The following is an 18719-nucleotide window of genomic DNA, read 5'->3' as shown; positions in this document are numbered from 1 at the left end:
TTTTTTTTTTTTTTTTTTTTTTTTTTTTTTTTTTTTTTTTTTTTTTTTTTTTTTGGCAGAGGATTAGCAGAGGAGGATCCAACTGCTCCACATGGTCTGAAATTGCACATCAAAGATTACCCTTTTGCTAATGATGGTTTGATCTTATGGGATGCTCTTAAACAATGGGTCACAGAGTATGTGAATCATTACTATCCAGACCCATCTCTTGTAGCATCTGACACAGAGCTTCAAGCATGGTGGACTGAAATTAGAACTGTGGGTCACGCAGACAAACAAGACGAGCCATGGTGGCCGCTTCTCAACACGCCTCAGGACTTGATAGATATAGTCACAAACATTGCTTGGGTAGCATCAGCTCACCATGCAGCCGTGAACTTTGGGCAATATGCATATGCAGGGTACTTCCCAAGTAGGCCCAGTATAGCTAGAACGAACATGCCCACTGAAGATACAAACCCTGCACTTTGGAAAAGCTTCTTGGAAAAGCCAGAGGAGGTTCTTCTAAATGCCTTCCCTTCACAATATCAAGCAACACAGGTAATGTTAGTGTTGGATGTGCTGTCGAGTCACTCTCCGGATGAAGAATATCTTGGGAAGAATATGGAGCCATCATGGGGTGATAATCCTGCAATAAAGGCAGCATTTGATAGGTTTAACAAAAGGATGAAAGAATTGGAGTTGATAATCGATCACAGGAATGCTGATTTCAACTTGAAGAACAGAACAGGAGCTGGGGTTACCCCATATGAGCTTTTGAAGCCATTTTCAGGACCAGGAGTGACTGGAAAAGGAGTTCCATATAGTATTTCTATTTAATCAATGACGAATGTAGCAATTATGTATGAAGAACTCTGAAATAATGTAGCAATCAAGAGTTCAAAATAAATGTTGGTTGTTGTTTGAAGAAAGAGGCCTTCATGCATGTGGCTGAGGGAGAGAGAGCACATAATATTTTGGTTTGTTAATCCCCATGCATTGAAACTTCAAATAGGCATTTGCTTAAAGATGGATACTCATCACCCCATCCATACATGTATTGGGCTGCCTTTTCAGACCCAATTAAGTGCCACTGCGTTCCATTTCTGCTCAAGCGCATCCCCACATGCATGCTCTCCAATTGCGTTCCATTTTTAACATAAATAGAATTTATGATGATTTAATTTAGAAAGAAACGAAGAAATCAAGTAGAGAAAAAGAAAAAGAAGAGAAGTTCAATACTCAAGTTGTACGAAAAACACTTAAAAATATCAAAACATAGGTTGGCAAATGAGAGTGGTCTAATACGAAAATGATACTCCCAAGTCCTTGGTACATACATGGTAGGGCGGCAACAGAAACTAGCCCAAAATTGTCCGATTCATAGGAATTGACCCTAATAAATCCAAGCTATAATAGAACCCTATATCACGGCTAGGAGTCGAGAATAATAAGCCAAGAACTTTAAGGTCATAAATGTCTTTTCCCAACACATTTCATTCTCAACGATAATAAAAATTAATATTCGTATCAACAACCATCCAACGTTCTAATTAGTTTCTAGTCTAATAGTAGTTTTGAAATATTTACGACGATGAATATTCTTTTTCATATAGCATATTTAAAATGTGGTCGATGGAATTAGCAGGCATTTAACTCAAGTTGGGGAAGTTGTGGAGATGTGACCATTTGAAAAGGAAAATCATGTTTTAAAAACATGTAGACATGAGGTGGAGGTAAGAGACGTGACCGTCTGGATACAGTACAGATTTGTAGCTACTAACCATTGGTGCATCATAAACTTGTATATGTACTTGTAATTCATTATATATCACACTCACTCGCTCACAATTTCCTTCATTCAGCCCTCTCTTTCTTTCACTGCAAGAGTGAGTAAAATGCTGAACCACCCACCATTACATTACAGGTGCTCCAACCAGGCCACCTGGTTCCTTTATCAGAAACCATTGCTTCCTGGTAATGTTGATGCATGTGTCTCATTGCAACACAGCCTCACACCACCTGCTGCTTCTCCCCTTCGCTTCACTTCTCCCAATGTCATTAAGCCCTCCGCTGTGCATGTGTCTGTGCCTTCAATCCAGTCCCCTGTTTATACCAAAGCTGTGGTTACTACTGTCCAACGGCCCATCCACCAGCTCTTTCCAAAGTTTGGGTTCATAGGAAGGCTTCATGATATCATTAATAGGCGGAGCAGAGTACTTGCCTTGGAGCTTCTTAGTGCTGACATGGATCCCAGTACGTCTTCTGAATTATTATTGCCTTATTTTATATTTGTAATCATGTTTGTTGAGGTTCGTTGGAATGTTATGTTAACTAATTAAGATGTGAGATCTCATGTCGGTTGGAGAGGAGAACGAAGCTGTGAGATCTCACATCGGTTGGGGAGTAGAATGAAACACACTCTATGAGGGTGTGGAAACCTCTCCCTAGCCGATGCATTTTAAAAACCTTGAGGGAAAGCCCGAGAGGGAAAAACCAAAGAGGACAATATCTGCTAGTGGTGAGCCTAGGCCATTACAGAAGCATTCTTTATAAGAGCGTGGAAACCTCTCCCTAATAGACGTGTTTTAAAAATCTTGAGGGGAAACCCTCTTTACAAGGGTGTGGAAACCCTCTTTACAAGGGTGTGGAAACATCTCCCTAGCCGACGCGTTTTAAAAATCTTGAGGATAAACCCTCTTTACAAGGGTGTGGAGACCTCTCCCTAACATACGTGTTTTAAAAATCTTGAGAGGAAACCCTCTTTACAAGGGTGTGGAAACATCTCCCTAGCCGATGTGTTTTAAAAATCTTGAGGGGAAACCCTCTTTACAAGGGTGTGGAAATCTCCCCCTAATAGACGTGTTTTAAAAACTTTGAGGGAAAACACAAAAGAGAACTTTCTTTAGGAGGGTGTGGAAACCTCTCCCTAACAGACGTGTTTTAAAAATCTTGAGGGGAAACCCAAAAGAGAAAGCTCTCAGAGGACAATATTTACTAGTGGTAGCCTCGGGAAGTATGTAAGAGACACTATCTTTCTCTTGGTATGATTTGGTTTTGAATGAACTTTTTTTTGTATTTAGCAACGGGATTAGAGAAGGGAAGAATGAAAGCGTATGAACAGAAAGTGAAGAGAGAGGACGATGAGATAATTTACGAGATAAGTTTCGTCATTCCAGCAGACTTTGGCCCAATTGGAGCGGTTTTGGTTGAGAATATGCATAAGAAAGAGGTGTTCCTTAAGGACATTGTGATCCATGGCATTCCAACTGGCCCTCTTCACTTCTCATGCAATTCTTGGATCACTTCTAAAGCTCAATGCAACGATAGGAGAATCTTCTTCACCACTAAGGTAATCTCTAAGCAAACACTTTCCTTTGCTTGGGTTCTTTCTTACAACTTTTAATGAGATCAAACTCTAACAATGGTTGATCATGTTAGTCATACTTGCCATCAAAGACACCAGACGGGCTAAAGAGACTCAGACTAGAAGAGCTTAGGAATTTGCAAGGCAATGGGTATGGAAAGTGCGAGAAGCACCAAAGGATATATGATTATGATGTCTACAATGACCTAGGAAATCCAGACAAAGGCGAGGAGTATAAAAGACCCGTGCTTGGTGGAAAACAACATCCTTATCCTCGACGCTGTAGGACTGGACGTGCACGCACTCAAACAGGTTTTCTTTTATTTGGTCTTTCACATACCGTTGAAAATTGTTGGGAGAGTCCCACATTGGCTAATTTAGGGAATGATCATGGGTTTATAATTAAGGAATACATCTCCATTAGTACGAGGCTTTTGGGGGAAGCTCAAAGTAAAGCTATGAGAGCTTATGCTCAAAGTAGACAATATCATACTATTGTGGAGAGTCGTAATTCCTAACAGAAACCTACGTATACTTGGAAAAATTGTAGATCCATCGTCAGAAGTGAAAAGTCCGGAGTTTTATGTGCCTCGAGACGAAGCATTCTCAATACCAATGATACAAGAAAACCCATTAACAAAGGCACTTCATTCCATGTTGTCTGCCCTCCTACCAGCTTTGGACACCATCGGCACAGACAAACAGTGCTGTCTTTCTAAACACACATGGAAGTTCAATTCTTTTCTTCCAACACTCATGGGTATCCTACTCTTAGATTCTTCTCAAACATCCAATAATGGTAAGAACTTTGAAGCATCGTGTAATTAAAATCTCTTAACAAATTAATTCAATGTAATTGATCTTCTTCTTCTTCATTGTTATTCAGGAGACAAATTCTTTTGGTTTAAAGACGAGGAATTTTCTAGACAGACACTTGCAGGGCTCAACCCTTACAGCATAAGGCTCGTCACGGTATAACAATAATTTTACAGTAATCCATGGATTCTGGGCTCAACCCTTGTAGCATAAAGCTTTAATGATTGAGAAATTGTGTCCAGGAATGGCCATTGAAGAGTAAGCTTGACCCATCTATTTATGGTTCTCCTGAATCAGCAATCACTGATGAAATAGTTGAGCAACAAATCAAAGGATTCATGACAATTGATGAGGTGTGTGTTTGTATATGCTCAAGGATCAAAACGATTTATAATTCGTTTTCGGTCTAAAATTTTGAATGTTGTGGGGGTGCAGGCAGTGAAACAGAGGAAGCTATTTTTACTAGACTATCACGATCTGTTCATACCGTATGTAGCAAAGGTGCGAGAGCTTAAAGGAAGAACACTATACGGATCAAGGACATTATTTTTCTTGAACCCGGACAACACTTTAAGGCCACTGGCTATTGAGCTCAGTAGGCCACCAATTGACGACAAACCACGGTGGAAAGACGTTTTCACGCCATGTTGGGATGCCTATGGCCTCTGGCTTTGGAGGATTGCCAAAGCTCATGTTCTGCCCATGACTCTGGTTATCACCAACTTGTTAGCCACTGGCTTAGAACTCATTGCTGTGTGGAACCTTACGTTATTGCTACACATAGACAACTAAGTGCAATGCATCCAATTTATAGACTTTTGCATCCCCATTTTCGACACACCATGGCGATCAATGCAGTTGCTCGCGAAACTCTTATCAATGTGGAAGGGCTGATTGAGACCATTTTCTCACCAGGAAAATATTCTATGGAAATCAGTTCCGTGGTCTATGAGAAACAATGGCAATTCAACTTAGAAGCTTTACCTGCCGACTTAATTCACAGGTAAATCCTTTAAACAAATGTATTCTTCTTATACAACTTTTACTTAACCATTTGAATTAAAACAGGGGATTGGCTGTTGAAGATCCAAATGCACCTCACGGATTAAAGTTGAGTATTGAAGACTACCCTTTTGCCAATGATGGCCTAATCCTTTGGGATGCCATCAAACAATGGGTAACAGAATATGTGAATCACTACTATCCAGACCCAAGTCCTGTCAATTCAGATGGAGAACTTCAAGCCTGGTGGACAGAGATTAGAGAAGTGGGCCATGGAGATAAGAAGGACGAACCATGGTGGCCAATCCTCAACACTCCTAAAGACCTCATTCATATTGTCACAACCATCATATGGGTTACTTCCGGCCACCACGCCGCAGTCAACTTCGGACAATATCCTTTTACGAGTTATTACCCAATTCGACCCAGTCTTACTCGACTCAACATACCCACAGAGGAACCTAACTCAACACTCTGGAAGTACTTCCTTGAAAATCCAGAAAACGTGTTTCTAGACACGTTTCCTACACAGATTCAAGCAAACATACTTCTGTTCACTCTGAATATATTGTCAAGTCATTCAAGAGATGAGGAGTATTTGGGAGCGGACATGGAACCAGCATGGGGTGATGAGCCTGTTATAAAGGAAGCATTTGAGAAGTTTAGCAGGAAACTGAAAAAATTGGAAGAGATCATTGATGAAAGGAATGGGAATCCCACATTGAAAAACAGACATGGTGCTGGGGTGGGGCCTTATCAAATTTTGAAGCCATATTCAGAGCCCGGTGTGACGGCAAGAGGGGTTCCTTGTAGTGTTTCCATTTAAAAGCTAATCCAACCAAAAGGAGAAATAGATATGAATTGTGACAGTAACAGTATCAGGAACTACAAGAAAAAGGGCTAAGAACTTTTAGTCCCACTTTTGGTATCAAAATTGGGCAGTAACAAAAATTGAAATGAGAAAAATCAGCATTAACAGAAACAGGACACCAGATATTACCATGTTTCACCCCACAAAAGGGACGGATGTTCCAATAATCAACCAAACATTTATCTGCATTCAACAACTGCTTCAGCAGCTCGACGTGGCTTGCTTTTTCGCCTGCTTCCATGATGCCGGAATCCATTAGACTTGACTTGGACAATGCTTGTTTGGGTACCCTTACAGCTTGCATCATTAACTAAACCCATTTTCTCCTTCATTGAAGAGTTCCTTTTCCTCTTCTTCCCAGTTTCTGCTGGATTTGGATTTTCAATCACTTTGCCAGGATCAGTCTTACCTTCCTCATCTATGGCTTCTACTCTTCCAAGCTCTTCTTCCTTGATTTCATCTGTTTGTACCTGTTCTGCACTTCCATTTTGCTTCTGCGACGAAATTTTCTCTTCCTCACCAATTGTTGAATCTTCAAGACTGGTTATGATGGATTTCTTTCCTTTCCCTCTTCCTCTACCCATAGTTATACAATTTTCAACAAAAACTCGTGCATAAAAGCTTACTGCAACATGTAGAAAAACGAATAAAAGAGTGAAACTTCAAATGAAGATTACAACATAAGATCACCAACTATATCGCTTTTCAAGTTAACAAATAAAGATTACAACATGAAACTTCAGTGGCGAAACTAAATCAAAAGTTATCTGCTTACAAATACAATGAACAATAGAAATCTACTGTCAAACTAAGGGCTTTTTCTTATTCAGGTTCAAGTTCAACTAAAAGAAAAGTAAAATACACTCAAGCTCGGTGATGCATATAAAGAAGTGTTGGGACATCAAATCAGACAAGTAATGAACTAAATATGTGACAAAACAAGTATTGGTACATGATTTTAGCTGTCCAAGAGGTGAAAAATTCTATATGTAATCTGTATACATTGAAACATTTATGTCCAGAATGCATAGGTTAAAGACGACCAAACCCCAACAAAGATCCGTAATGGTGGGTTGAGGTAACAAAAGAGACCTCAAACAATCTGTCAAGTGGAGAAGAGTAAGATCCGAAGCAGGGCAACAGAAAATATAAAAGTAATCAAACCCCACTGGAATCTTGGAGCTCGAGAGTCAAAAAAACGCAATAAAGAGAAAAAAACAAAACAAATATGGGGGTAAATCGAGAGGAGAGAGTGAAGGAAACCTGTTATGAGCGAGAAGGTAGCAGCATGAAACACATCTGGGAGATTTTCCGATGGAAGGAGGAAGGGAAATAAGATTAGAGGAAAGCAAAAGGTGAGGAAAATCAAGAGTGGAGAAGAAGTAAAGGAAAAGGAAGAAGCAGAGAGGAAGATTCGACAATGGCAATGGGCAAAGCACCAAAGGCAGAAGCAGAAGCAGACGCAGATGGCGATTTGGCAAAACTGGGGAGCGTGTGGAATGGGAGTTGGGGAGTTGGGGGAGGGTGAAGCAAGAACAAAGCCAGGGATTTCTTGGTAAACGAGGACCCGGAAGACTGCAACCAAATTAATTTTGCTCACGCCGATGCTCACATTATTCCTCTTTATTACACTTCCAATCCCCAACTACGATTCTTATCAATTTTACACTAATTAAAATTATTTTCATTATTTCTTCCACTTTTATACCTATCTTTTAACAGAATCACGTCCAATTTACTTGACGCCTAACATTATAAGCCTTTAAATGATACTTCTCCTTCGTGTTTGCATTTTCTAACCCCAACAGTCAAGTCACATCAATTATATTTTAGGCATTGACGGCGACCACGTGTTAAAAATCATGAAACTTGGATTAAGGTTGTTGCATTTTAATTTGTAGATCTTAAGTTTGTCTATGGGCATCGTTTTACATCTTTTATTTGATTTTATTTTGCTTCGAACATATTTCATTGTTTATAAATTCATGATATAATTAATTAATTCATACACATCTTAGTAGCTCTAATTCTGTCTAGAAATGATCGTTGTTACATCATTTCTCTTAGCTTATATAGATATTTAAAATAAACATTAGGAACCCATTTGTAAACTAATTAAAAAAAAGTATTTAAATAAATTAGATTTGAGTTTGGTTTTAGAAATGTGTTGTTGACTAGTCCATTCAGGAATTGACGTTTTTAGTTTATTTGGTCAAATATATTTATTATTTTGTGTTACTTAAATATAAAATGCGACCCCAAATCAAAATTTACGTACATTTTTTTTGACCTGAACTCACTAATTATAGAGACTCAGATCCAAACATTTCCAATTTAAGTGTATTTCCCATAAATAAATAAAAATAAATAAATAAATCTACCAATTCAACTAAGACAGTATGCAACAACACAGAAATCAATTCATATCTGTTTATGAATAATAATAATCTGTATATAAAAAACAGAACTGCAAAAATTTTGAAAGAGAAGGGTTTTGGTTGAACCTACTCCTTCACTTCTCACTCTAACATGTTTGTACAACAACAAAAAGAACTAAGTGGGCAGGCAATGCATTACTTGTTCTGCGTGGGATTGGATTTGCTGGGCGGCGCCACCCTCAGGCTTGTGGCGTCTGCAGATTTAGACCCTGTGCTGCCGGTCTTGGTCTTGTTCCGGTTGGTGGAGAAGGAGGAAAGTGAGGAGAGCAGCAGCAGTCTTCTGGATTCAATTCGGGGCGTGGGAAGACGAGCGGATTCGTGAGTGCGGAATCCCATTGGGAAGGGAACGGAAATGAAGATGAGAATGATGAAGGCGAAGAAACAGAGGAGAGGGATTTTCATAGTCGGCGTGGGGAGGGTGTGCTTACAGATCTGATCTGATCTGATCTGGGATGTGTGTAGCGTTTGAAGAAAGAAGATTATTGTTTAATTTATGATTTGGTTCACATGGGTGTCATGTGAGTCAGTCACATGATTCCCCTCTCAAACTTGGAACTCTTTTTAAGTTCAACATCAGTTGGACACCAGGCCCAGGCTGTCGTGGAAATGGGTCATGCCAACCTTAGCTGAACTCCACTTACTTCAATTTCAACAACAGAATCAAGCTTCCCAATTCCAAAGAATTCTTTAATCTGAGGATATTATGTATATATGAATTGCCACCCACAAAATTCCCTATGCAAACCAAAAAGGAAACACAAAAAAGAATAATAAAGAATGGTTCTTCCTTCTGTCAGTCAGTCCCCACCCACTCCCCTGTTTTCAGTCCCCACTCCCCTGTTTTCCTCCCGCTCTCCTCTCTCTCTCTCTCTCTCTCTCTCTCTCTCTCTCTCTCTCTGTTTCTAATGTAAGCTGCTGCTAAAGAAAATGGAAAAAAGGAAAGAGTCAAATAGTTTACATTGTACATTGAAGAATCAATAATGTAATAATGATCTTTTATCTCCTTGAACGCTTTCGGGGTTTACTCCCTCCGACCACCTCCTCCCTCTGCTGCCTTTTTACGCTCACTGTTTCAGCTTTCTTCGGCGGCCTCCCCACCCCTCTCTTCCCTCTCCCCCCTCCTCTTCCTCCTCCTCCTCCTCCTCCACTCCGCCTTCCCCTTTCTCTTTTCCCTTCATTCTGTTTCTTCATCTTCCTCTTCTTCTTCTCCTCCTCTTCTTCTTCTTCTTCTTCTTCTTCCTCTTCTTCTTCTTCCTCCTCCTCCTCCTCCTCTTCTTTTAAACTCTCATCCTCTGAACCATCGCCATCTTCGTCCGTGGCTTCGCTTGGAGAATTCTGCTTCATTCTCTTCAAGAATCTCACAGCCACTTGCTTCTTCTTCGTCCCTTTCTCTTTCTCTTTCTCTTTCTTTTCTATTCGAACTCCCATCCCATCGTGAGAGCTCAATTCGTTCCCTCCGTATTCGTGCTTCACTTCCCCATTCTTTTTGTTCGTCGTTGTTCTACAGCTTCTCGCCCCTGAATTACCCACTCCCGCTCTTCCCCTCTCTTTCAAATTCAAACCCTTCTTCCATGTACCCTTCTCGTAAATTTTTATCTCCGAACAATCATTGCCCTTCCTCTTCCCTTCACCCTCTCTTGAATTATTCTCCGATTTTTTGCCTCCCACATCCGATATCTGAGAAACAGAATCTCGTTTGCGACACACCACCATGGTCGTAGATGGCTTGCTGGGCTTGGACGATGACACATCCGCTTCTTGCTTGGGTTTTGGTTTTGTAACTATGGGGGGTTGGGGCTTTCGTATTCTGTCTTTCATTTCTTTCAACACGAGAGCTCGAAGCTTCACTGCGGCACCATTTTCGGGGGAAGATCTGTGGAAAAAGATCACGGCATTGTTGAAGAGGAGGAGGAGATCTCGGAAGAACCGGTGAATTGAATCCGCATAGGCACCTTTCACCACTCTCGAATGAATCGTTCTCAGATCGATGTGTTGCCGAATCAATTTTTTGTATCTATCCGATTCCTGCCACAATTAAAACAATGGATAATTAAAGAGAGGGTCCACTCGCCGCCGATGGAGAAGGGTTTAGGAAAGCGTTCTGAACCGTACGGATAGGCTGGATTCAAACCGGGATATAGGTCCATCTCGTCGAACCGGAAACGGTTTGAGAGATGAACGGCTGGGATATTTCTGAACCGCCAGGTATGTCATTAAAAAATATTAATTGTTTAGAATGATAAAAAAAATTTAAATAGAAATAGCAATGATCACATTTACTATTTTACCCATATTTAACTTTCGGGCCATCCGCCAATGACGGACTAGACTTGATTTAGCGATTGGGGCAGCGAAGTAATTTCAATTTGAGGGTTAAACGACGCTGTTTTGGCAGTGTTTGAAGTAACGGAAGGGTGAATGACAAAAAAGTATGAATTGAATGCTTATGGACCAAAATACCCTCGTTTTCTAAGCGTGAATGACAAAAAAGTCCTTCAACGTCCTACGACTACGACACGCGCCCCCAAGCACAAAGTCGTGGATTTCACATCCACCTGGACTTATTTGAGGGTGATGAATTATGGGTGATTCCTTCTTTACACGTTACTTTTTCTACATTCCCTTTTTTCCTTTTTCCTTTTTATTATTTTATTTATTATAATTGATATAAAATAGGAAAATGGGGCGAACGTACCTGGCTCCGTAGGCGGCGTTCGAAGGCAGAGCCAAGCCGATGGGAGCGAATGATCTCCAGAAATTTGAGCAACGGCTCAGATTTGACGGCTGCAGGGTTGGAGTTGGGCTTGGGGTTGGGCTTGGACTTGGAGTTGGAGTTGGGCTTGGGCTTGGCGGGAGATACCTCGGGCTCTTCGCCGCTGCTAGTTCCATTTCCTCCTCTGCTACGACACCGTTTCCTCTGAGACAAACCGGCTGAGCTTTGTACGTCGCTGCTCTGCTGCTTCGCCACCGCCCCCTCTTTCCCTTCTTGCTTCGACTCGCTCACCGATTCCCACGCCTCGTTCGAATCGCCCACCGCCGACGCCTTCCCCTTCGAATTCCCCCAATTTCTTTCTTTTTTCTCCCGTCGTTTATATCCTCCTCCCGCTGCAGTCTCCTTTTCTCGTTCTGCCTCCGGTTCATCCCCGGTTCGTGCCGCCCCGGTTTCCTTCTTTTTTGTGATTTTCATTGTTTCGGATATCGGCCTCTCCCGAACCACGCCGTTCTGTCCAACACCCTCCTCTTTTTTACTTGTGGAATTGGATTCGTCCAGGGATCGGTTCTCGCGATCGTCGGAGTCGTCGCCGGAGGGCGTGGGATTAAGGGGACAGAGGTTGGTGTCGACGGCGTTCACGTCCAGATCCGGTCCCCCATCGGGTTCGTTGAAACTCCGTTCCCTCTCCTCCTCCAACCGCTTCACCTTCATTTCCAATGACCTGTCGACACAAACAAAAAGGGGGAAACATCTTCAGATCTCTAAACCCACCAATCAGTCGGCGTCAGATCTCTGAGTGGAAGAGCAAGAATTTTACACGATCAAAACATCCCGACGTTGAACATCGCGACGGAGCTCCTCCACCCGAATCTTCCTCAACTCGTCAAGCATAGGCATAAGGGAGGTAGAATCAGAATCGAGGTCATTTTGCGAGAGGAATCGGCGCTTGAGGTCGTGGAACTTGATCCTACAATCTTGGGGAGTTAAAGAAGAAGAGGATTGAGAGCATCGATTATGTATTTCCATAGCGACGGACTCCCAACTGGTGGTGCCATGACGATTAACAGCGGAAGCGAGCAAGAGCTCCTCCAGCGTTCCCCATGGTTTGGTGTTGGTTTCGCGTTGCTCAACCATGTCCGTAGCCACCCCTCCTCACGTCATCATTCCCATTTCGAATTTAGGGTTTATGAGGATTGAATTCAAAAAATAATAATGAATCCAAAAGGGCTTTCCTCTCTNAAAAAAAAAAAAAAAAAAAAAAAAAAAAAAAAAAAAAAAAAAAAAAAAAAAAAAAGAGGATGAATTGAATTCTGAATCGTGACTTTATACGATGGGTTTGTTTGCGTTTGTGTGTATTAGAGAAGAGAGTGATAGTGAGGCTCTGTTTTTAATTTACTTAATTCATTTCATTCTTATATTTTTGTGGTCGATTTCATTTGGTTTGCATACCCACCTGCGCTGCTAACCCATCCCTCACTCCCTTTGCACCACCTCCCCTCACACAACTCAACCCCCTCCCCTATTAAAACATAATTATACTCTGTTTTCTTTTGACAATTTCAACATTTATTTCATTACCCTTTTTATTCTAAAACAATACATAATCATCATTTCATTTGCATTGCTCCTGACGCCACCGAAGAAGAAGAAGAAGAAGAAGAAGAAGAAGAAGAAGAAGAAGACTGGTGAGGACACCGGCGGCTATGGCGCATCAATGCTATGCTATTGACGGCTTCAGGGATGATATCGGAAAACAGTCCATAAACCATCAACTGGGCCTCCGTGATACCCAAATGGGTATTGTTTTCTGTTTCTGATTTTGTTGCGGCTGGGCCTCACAATATACGAATTCTGACCCATGACCATAATAATAATAATAATAATAATAAAAGTACTTGGATTTAATGTGTTCTTATTGTAGCGTATCATCATGATACCTTAAAATTAAAAGCTTAAACAATGAGTTGTTTGGCGGCGGCGGTCAGAAAGTCATGTACTGATTTAACAGAGGATCCATTCCCATGTTTCCACGCCTTGTCTATTGTCTCCTTCACTTTCTCTGCATTTCTTCTCATCTCCTTCCCTTTCTCTGTCTCTTCCATCACCCATTTTATCTTCCTTTCAATATCCTCACTCTTCACTTCGCTTTGTTTTCCTCTCCCCACCTCCACGCAAGCCCCCACCTCCTCCTCCAGAAATTTCACGTTGAAGAACTGCTCTCCTGCTAGCGGCCATCCCAACATTGGCACCCCTTGGCTTAGCGATTCCATCACTGAATTCCATCCACAGTGCGATAAAAATGCCGATACTGCTCTGTGCGACAGAATTTCCACTTGCGGCGCCCATTTCTGCACCAATAGCCCCCTCCCTGAAGCTTTGTTTCTCTCTTCGAATCCTTCCGGCAGCCATTCATCTGCCTTGAATTCTGAGTTTATGTCCACCCCAATCGGAGGCCGAACTACCCAGATGAAATTCTTGCCGCTGCCCTCTAATGCTTTGCCTAATTGCATCATTTGTGAGGCGGAAATCGTGTTCATCGACCCGAAAGAGACGTATAAAACAGAGTTCGATGGCTTTGAATCCAGCCATTTGAGGATGGCTTCTCTTGTTACTTCTCCGGCTGTATTGCCGATACGATCTCGGCTTTTTAATTCCAATACAAGTGGGCCGATTGGTCGAACAATTGCACCGGGAAATTTACGCCGGAAATACGACAACCCAATTTGATCAAACTCCTCAACCGTGTTGAAAAGCAACCAATCAGAATCCACCCACGCCGATAAATTTTCCCTATGGAAAATCGACCCATCGTCCTCACCGTCGGCCTCCGCAATGTTGGCCGGCAACTGGGTCCTATGGAGAACAATCGAGGCTTCTTCAAAATCCGGCAGAGAGAACTCGTCCGTGGCAACCTTCCGGTGAGGAAGATCGAACCAAAGAGAGCAATAGCAAGCCAAGCCAAAACCACCTGCACCACTAAAAATTGCATGGTACACACCGAGTTCTTTAGCAAGAGTTGCAGTCCAGCCAAGAAAGATGTCGGAGATGATACAGAGTGGAGGGCGGCCATGGTTGTCAATTGTGAGATTATGAATGGCTTCCTTGAAAGAGGATTTGAACTCAAGGGAAGCGGAAGCTTGGAAAAGACGCATGACAAGGTGATAAGGAAGAGTATCAGCGTTTTCAGATGCGGGTGGGAGGCCATGGGTGATGCTTGAGAAAGGGATCTCAAGAAAACGAATGGAAGAATTTGGAGGAAGTGAAGATTTGAGCTTCCTAACGTTCAAGGGAGTGTTCACAAAGTAAATGGCGTAGTCAGAGCTGTTTGTTTGCTCGATATGGAGGGCTAAAGCAAGAAATGGAATGATATGGCCCTGCCCCATGAAGGGGAATAGCACAACGCTCTGTTTTCCATCGCCCATAGATGATACTCAGATGGTTTGTCTCCAAAGTTTCTGAAGTGGGTCGTTTATATGGCAACCCAACTCAATGAAAAGATGTAAGTTATGGGGGGAAGTGAATAAATGGAAAGGTATAAATTGTGCCAGAGAGGAAGACAGAGAGGAAAGAAGGGGGGAAATGGCTGTTTTCATGTCATTCCATTGGTATGTGGAACAAAAAGAAGATGATATGAATGGATGTGCGTATGAATGTGAGCCTTACGTGAGTACGCATCACAGTCACAATCAGCACTGCCTGCCTGCCTGCCTGCCTGCCTGCCTGCCTGGGTATAAAATTCAAGATTAAAGCCCGGTGTCACACCCAGCGTGCCGTGTTTAAATTTTGTTTTCTCCGACTGAATTCAAATCTAACTTTTTCTATTTAATTTAGTATTAACTCTTGTAACGCTGGATTAAATAAGACTATTATTAATTTGGTTATTAATTTTGTAACCATTTTAATATTAATCTTATTTAATTCCATAACGTTTGATCCATGATCCAAACAATTTGTCCTTGTATAATGGGCTTGTCTACAAGGTTGTTGATATTGGAATTTGAGGGAGTTTTGTGTGCCACGTTGTGTTTCTTTAGTGATATTTTGGTGAGAGTCTTTTGTAGTGTGATAGTGAGGTATTCACGTGTAACACTTTGATTATTAGTGATTGGTTGATACTGGGGTAGTACAAGAACTTCCTCTCTCCTAACCACGTATATATCTTGGTGTCTCGTAATTTTGTTCATAAATAAATATATCAAATTGACATCAGACATGGAGTGGGTGTTGATTTTAAGATTAGGAAAATACAAATGATTTTCAATGAAACACCTGTATTAGCTAGTTGTGTTGTACTTTAATAAATTTTACTACACCCACCACGAGCCTAACTCAACAATAGTTGGTATATGTTCCTTTCTTTAAGGTTCGAGATTAAAATCACCATATTCTCACGAGTTGTTTTAAATACACACTCAAAATGTATCCTTAGAAGATAAAGTTGAAGAGTTATCTTATAAAAAGGCTCTTGAAGTTCATAAGAAAGCTCTCTAAATACATATGTAAACGGTTCAAGCTCGTAGGTAATGTCTGGTTGGATCGATTCATATCGTCGTCAACCTCACAGTTTTAGAACGCATCCACTAGGGAGAAGTTTCAACACCCTTATAGAAATGTTATGTTCTCCTCTCAAATCGAGGTGGAATTTCACAATCCACATCCTTATTAGCATACTGTTCGTACCTGGCTCTAATAACATTTGTAACTTCAAATGAGATATCCGACTAATTTGATTGATATAAAAAGAATTAAGAAAGCAAATATAATTGGAACACAGGAGCAAAGATTTCACTAAATTTGATTGATTTTCTACACCCATTCTTATTTATACATATAAGAACAATCTCCACATACCTTAAGCAGGTGACTTATACCTGCAAACAACTTTACATCTTAAAATTCTGTCTTGTACATAAAACCCTGGCATCACCATGATCTTAACCCGACTCGGGCCATTTCTCTGCCTCTCTGCAAACATGTCTTCCATGTAACTCGGATCGAAGCTTCTGTTCTCTTCCACCCTCAGGATCTTAAGTGGTGGATCGAATGAGAAGGCCAGCAAGTGAAGCAGCCAAATGCATTTTGCAGCTACAAAGAATGCTTGAAGCAGTTGCTCTGGCCATGGTCTTGTCCAATTCAGTGTTGTGATTATGCAGCTCATCTTTTGATCACAAAACTTGCTGAACTCTTCACTGTAGTACTTTGTTCCCTTCCTTAACACTTCATTCCAGCTGAGATTTCGTAGCGCCACGAACGACGAGAACTTCGCTTCCCGATCTTGTCGAGGGTCTAACAGCTTGGGGGAGCCGTTCTTTTGAAACACACAATTCTCAAAATCTTGGTACAGTGCCTGATTGATAATAGCCTCTAAATGGTACAAAACAGCTCTTGAGTACTTGGAGTTTAGAGCTAACTTGTAAGGTTGAAGAAGTGCGTTCAAATTCTCCATCAGGGTGCTATCAGTTTCTTCAATCTGGCTTACAAGTGTCTTGCAGAATTGCTTTACTGATAGCCTTGCTTCTGATACTATCTGTAAGAACCCTTCCACCATTACTTCCTCACTCACTGGCATTTGATTCTCACCGTTCGTCCCTGCGTTCAGTGTTATTTTCTTTGGCAAATTGGTAACAGTTTGGAGATCTCTTGCATTTGTGGCTTGCTTCAAAGCTCTCTTTAGCTCCTCACAGTAACTCTCTAACCCCTCCAGCTTCTGCCTCAGCTCACCTAAAGACGACTTCACTTCACCCACCTCCATCAACGCAGCATCTCTCGTCTCATTTGCCTCAATCAATTCTTTCTTCAATGTTTCAATTGACACTATCCCCAAATCCTTAAAAATCTGAGAGACATCCTCTGACTCTGTCCTGTTTGGGGAATTCTCATTCTTGTTCTTCTTCTTTAACCGTGGAAACAGCCACGAAATCACTCCCCGGCTTTTGGGTTGCGATTGTGTTGCCAAGTGGGAATCTGTCAATGGCACTATGGTGTTCGAAAGCCTGCTGTTCTTTGCTGCATTATCACTCTCCTTTGTGATAGTTGCAGGCCTGCATCGATTGCACGAAGAAATTGATTTGGAGTCCCCCAAACTGTTCCTCCTTGATGATTTGAAGTAATCATTCACAGGTGATGTTTGAACTGCAGATCCAGTGAGAGCTTTGTGTTCTTCAGCAGGACAAATATGGGGTTCAGAATTTGCGAAATCAGAACCCAACCCTTTTGAAATCTCCTTCCTATAATCAGATAAAACTGTTTCATCTTCATTTCCTCCACCTCCTAATCCATACTCATCCCAGGTTTCTGAAAAAGTCCCAATTCTCATCGGAACTTGGTGGTAGCCATTTGTCGGTTCATCTTCATAACTCTGAAAAACGATTTCCAAATTCAAGTTTCACAGAAACCCATGTTTTTTAGTTGCTCACCAAACACATGTCTCTAGTTTGACTGACAGTTAACCCCTCATAAATGTATTTGTTAGGTTAGATCATTTCGTACACAGCCACCAAAGCATACCCAAAATTTCAAAATCCTCAATAAACCAACTAGAAAATGACGGAGAAGAATGTGAAAGAGAAGGATGGTGATCCTAAAATGTCCTCGACTCAAGAAAAAAAGGCATTAAATGCTAACCATAAATGCTAATCTGTGTGAATGATGCAAATAAGATCCATAAACCATAATAAAATCAAGAAATTACAAAATTGAAAAGCAAAACTTAAAAAGAAGAACAATGATTCGCATAAAAGAGTGTAGAAGTTAAACTCACAGGGGTAAAAACAGGGTAATCTTGCGCAGAGAATTGAGAAGCAGCCTGAGAAACAGGAGAAGCCGAAGGGAATCGAACATTAGAAGGGCTACTTCCTTGCATAAGAGCGGCATGAAGAGCCCTAAGCTCAACAGCTTTAGCAATGGCCGCTTGAATTTCTTGGCGACTGATATCGCCACCGTTCTGAAACATGTGGGTGGAAGCCTTGGCAGCCATAGAATCGAGGACGGAAAACAAAATTTCGCATAGACCCAGAAAAAGTAGAAGAGAATTGAAGCAAAAGAAACAGAGTTCAATCGAAATTCAGAGAGACATGGGATGGTATGCAGTTTAGAATGGTCGAAAGAACGAAAGAAAGAAGGAGAGAACGAGAGAACGGGAGGAGAAGAAGAAGAAGAAGAAGAAGGAAGTTATCTGAAAATCCAATGAGCTTTTGTCTGTGCTGTGAGTGGGAATTAATGGAATGATAGCACGTGAAGGAGAGAGAACAATGTGGGGCGCAAAAAGTTGGTAACCCTTTGAAGAAACACCACATACCCACCCATTGCTTACGCTAATAAAGATGTATTCCTCACTTATAAACGATTCTTCACCGCTCTCCATTCAAACCCATATAGTGATACGATGATTCAAACCCATATGAGATTACCTCTCGAAATGGTATTAATAATACTATTAGGGATGATTGAAGGTGCTTTATTGACTTTTGGTAAAGAAATAAACTAAGGAATATGAAGGTAGTAGGTAAAAGTGGTAGGTTTCCCTTTCCCCTT

At 41.3% G+C, this 18719-nt stretch overlaps 6 protein-coding genes across 6 annotated transcripts in view; 2 read left to right on the top strand and 4 right to left on the bottom strand.

Moving 5' to 3' along the window:
* Positions 1-1019, top strand: part of LOC111794851 (linoleate 13S-lipoxygenase 2-1, chloroplastic-like) — a 3676-nt gene extending 2657 nt beyond the window's left edge. Inside the window, exon 9 of the mRNA XM_023677014.1 lies at positions 60-1019. Within this exon, the coding sequence (XP_023532782.1) occupies positions 60-819 (760 nt within the window). The 3' untranslated portion in view covers positions 820-1019. The remainder of the gene's footprint in view (positions 1-59) is intronic.
* Positions 1020-1877: 858 nt separating this feature from the next.
* On the top strand, positions 1878-6010 carry LOC111795010 (linoleate 13S-lipoxygenase 2-1, chloroplastic-like). The gene is given in 9 exon segments (XM_023677232.1): positions 1878-2235; positions 3063-3331; positions 3421-3658; positions 3897-4145; positions 4236-4318; positions 4405-4515; positions 4598-4856; positions 4859-5165; positions 5231-6010. Coding segments are annotated over 9 exon segments (2634 nt in total). The 3' UTR covers positions 5991-6010.
* LOC111794599 lies at positions 5980-7654 on the bottom strand. Its single transcript, XM_023676651.1, has 2 exons — positions 7299-7654; positions 5980-6660 (listed from the first exon to the last, which is right to left on the bottom strand). Exon 2 carries the CDS (start codon positions 6617-6619, stop codon positions 6215-6217), a length of 405 nt encoding a protein of 134 aa, XP_023532419.1. The 5' UTR covers positions 6620-6660; positions 7299-7654; the 3' UTR covers positions 5980-6214.
* Positions 7655-9691: 2037 nt separating this feature from the next.
* Positions 9692-12418, bottom strand: LOC111796235 (eukaryotic translation initiation factor 5B-like; the record flags this gene model as incomplete). The annotated part of the gene is made up of 3 exons (XM_023678993.1): positions 12004-12418; positions 11169-11907; positions 9692-10498 (listed from the first exon to the last, which is right to left on the bottom strand). Coding segments are annotated over exons 1-3 (1863 nt in total), but the record flags the coding sequence as incomplete, so codon positions are not given.
* Positions 12419-12947: 529 nt separating this feature from the next.
* LOC111794753 (UDP-glycosyltransferase 92A1) lies at positions 12948-14714 on the bottom strand. Its single transcript, XM_023676887.1, has one exon. It carries the CDS (start codon positions 14606-14608, stop codon positions 13139-13141), a length of 1470 nt encoding a protein of 489 aa, XP_023532655.1. The 5' UTR covers positions 14609-14714; the 3' UTR covers positions 12948-13138.
* Positions 14715-15946: 1232 nt separating this feature from the next.
* Positions 15947-18435, bottom strand: LOC111795700 (IRK-interacting protein). Its single transcript, XM_023678260.1, has 2 exons — positions 17947-18435; positions 15947-17544 (listed from the first exon to the last, which is right to left on the bottom strand). The coding sequence occupies exons 1-2, from the start codon at positions 18160-18162 to the stop codon at positions 16039-16041; spliced, it is 1722 nt and encodes a 573-aa protein (XP_023534028.1). The 5' UTR covers positions 18163-18435; the 3' UTR covers positions 15947-16038.
* Between the last annotated feature and the right edge of the window lie 284 nt (positions 18436-18719).

The sequence above is a fragment of the Cucurbita pepo genome, chromosome LG05 (genome assembly GCF_002806865.2).
Source record: "Cucurbita pepo subsp. pepo cultivar mu-cu-16 chromosome LG05, ASM280686v2, whole genome shotgun sequence".
NCBI lineage: Eukaryota > Viridiplantae > Streptophyta > Magnoliopsida > Cucurbitales > Cucurbitaceae > Cucurbita > Cucurbita pepo.
Note: the sequence above shows the minus strand (reverse complement) of the source record. Positions and strands in the feature narration are given on the sequence as shown.

What these genes read in the sequence shown, in the direction of transcription:
- LOC111795700 (XM_023678260.1), bottom strand. Translation starts at nt 18,162, where the DNA reads ATGGCTGCCAAGGCTTCCACCCACATGTTTCAGAACGGTGGCGATATC. An exon ending in ATTACCCTGTTTTTACCCCT is followed by an intron (nt 17,545 to 17,946) that starts GTGAGTTTAACT and finishes ATCGTTTTTCAG; the next exon opens with AGTTATGAAGATGAACCGAC.
- LOC111794599 (XM_023676651.1), bottom strand. Translation starts at nt 6,619, where the DNA reads ATGGGTAGAGGAAGAGGGAAAGGAAAGAAATCCATCATAACCAGTCTT.
- LOC111794753 (XM_023676887.1), bottom strand. Translation starts at nt 14,608, where the DNA reads ATGGGCGATGGAAAACAGAGCGTTGTGCTATTCCCCTTCATGGGGCAG.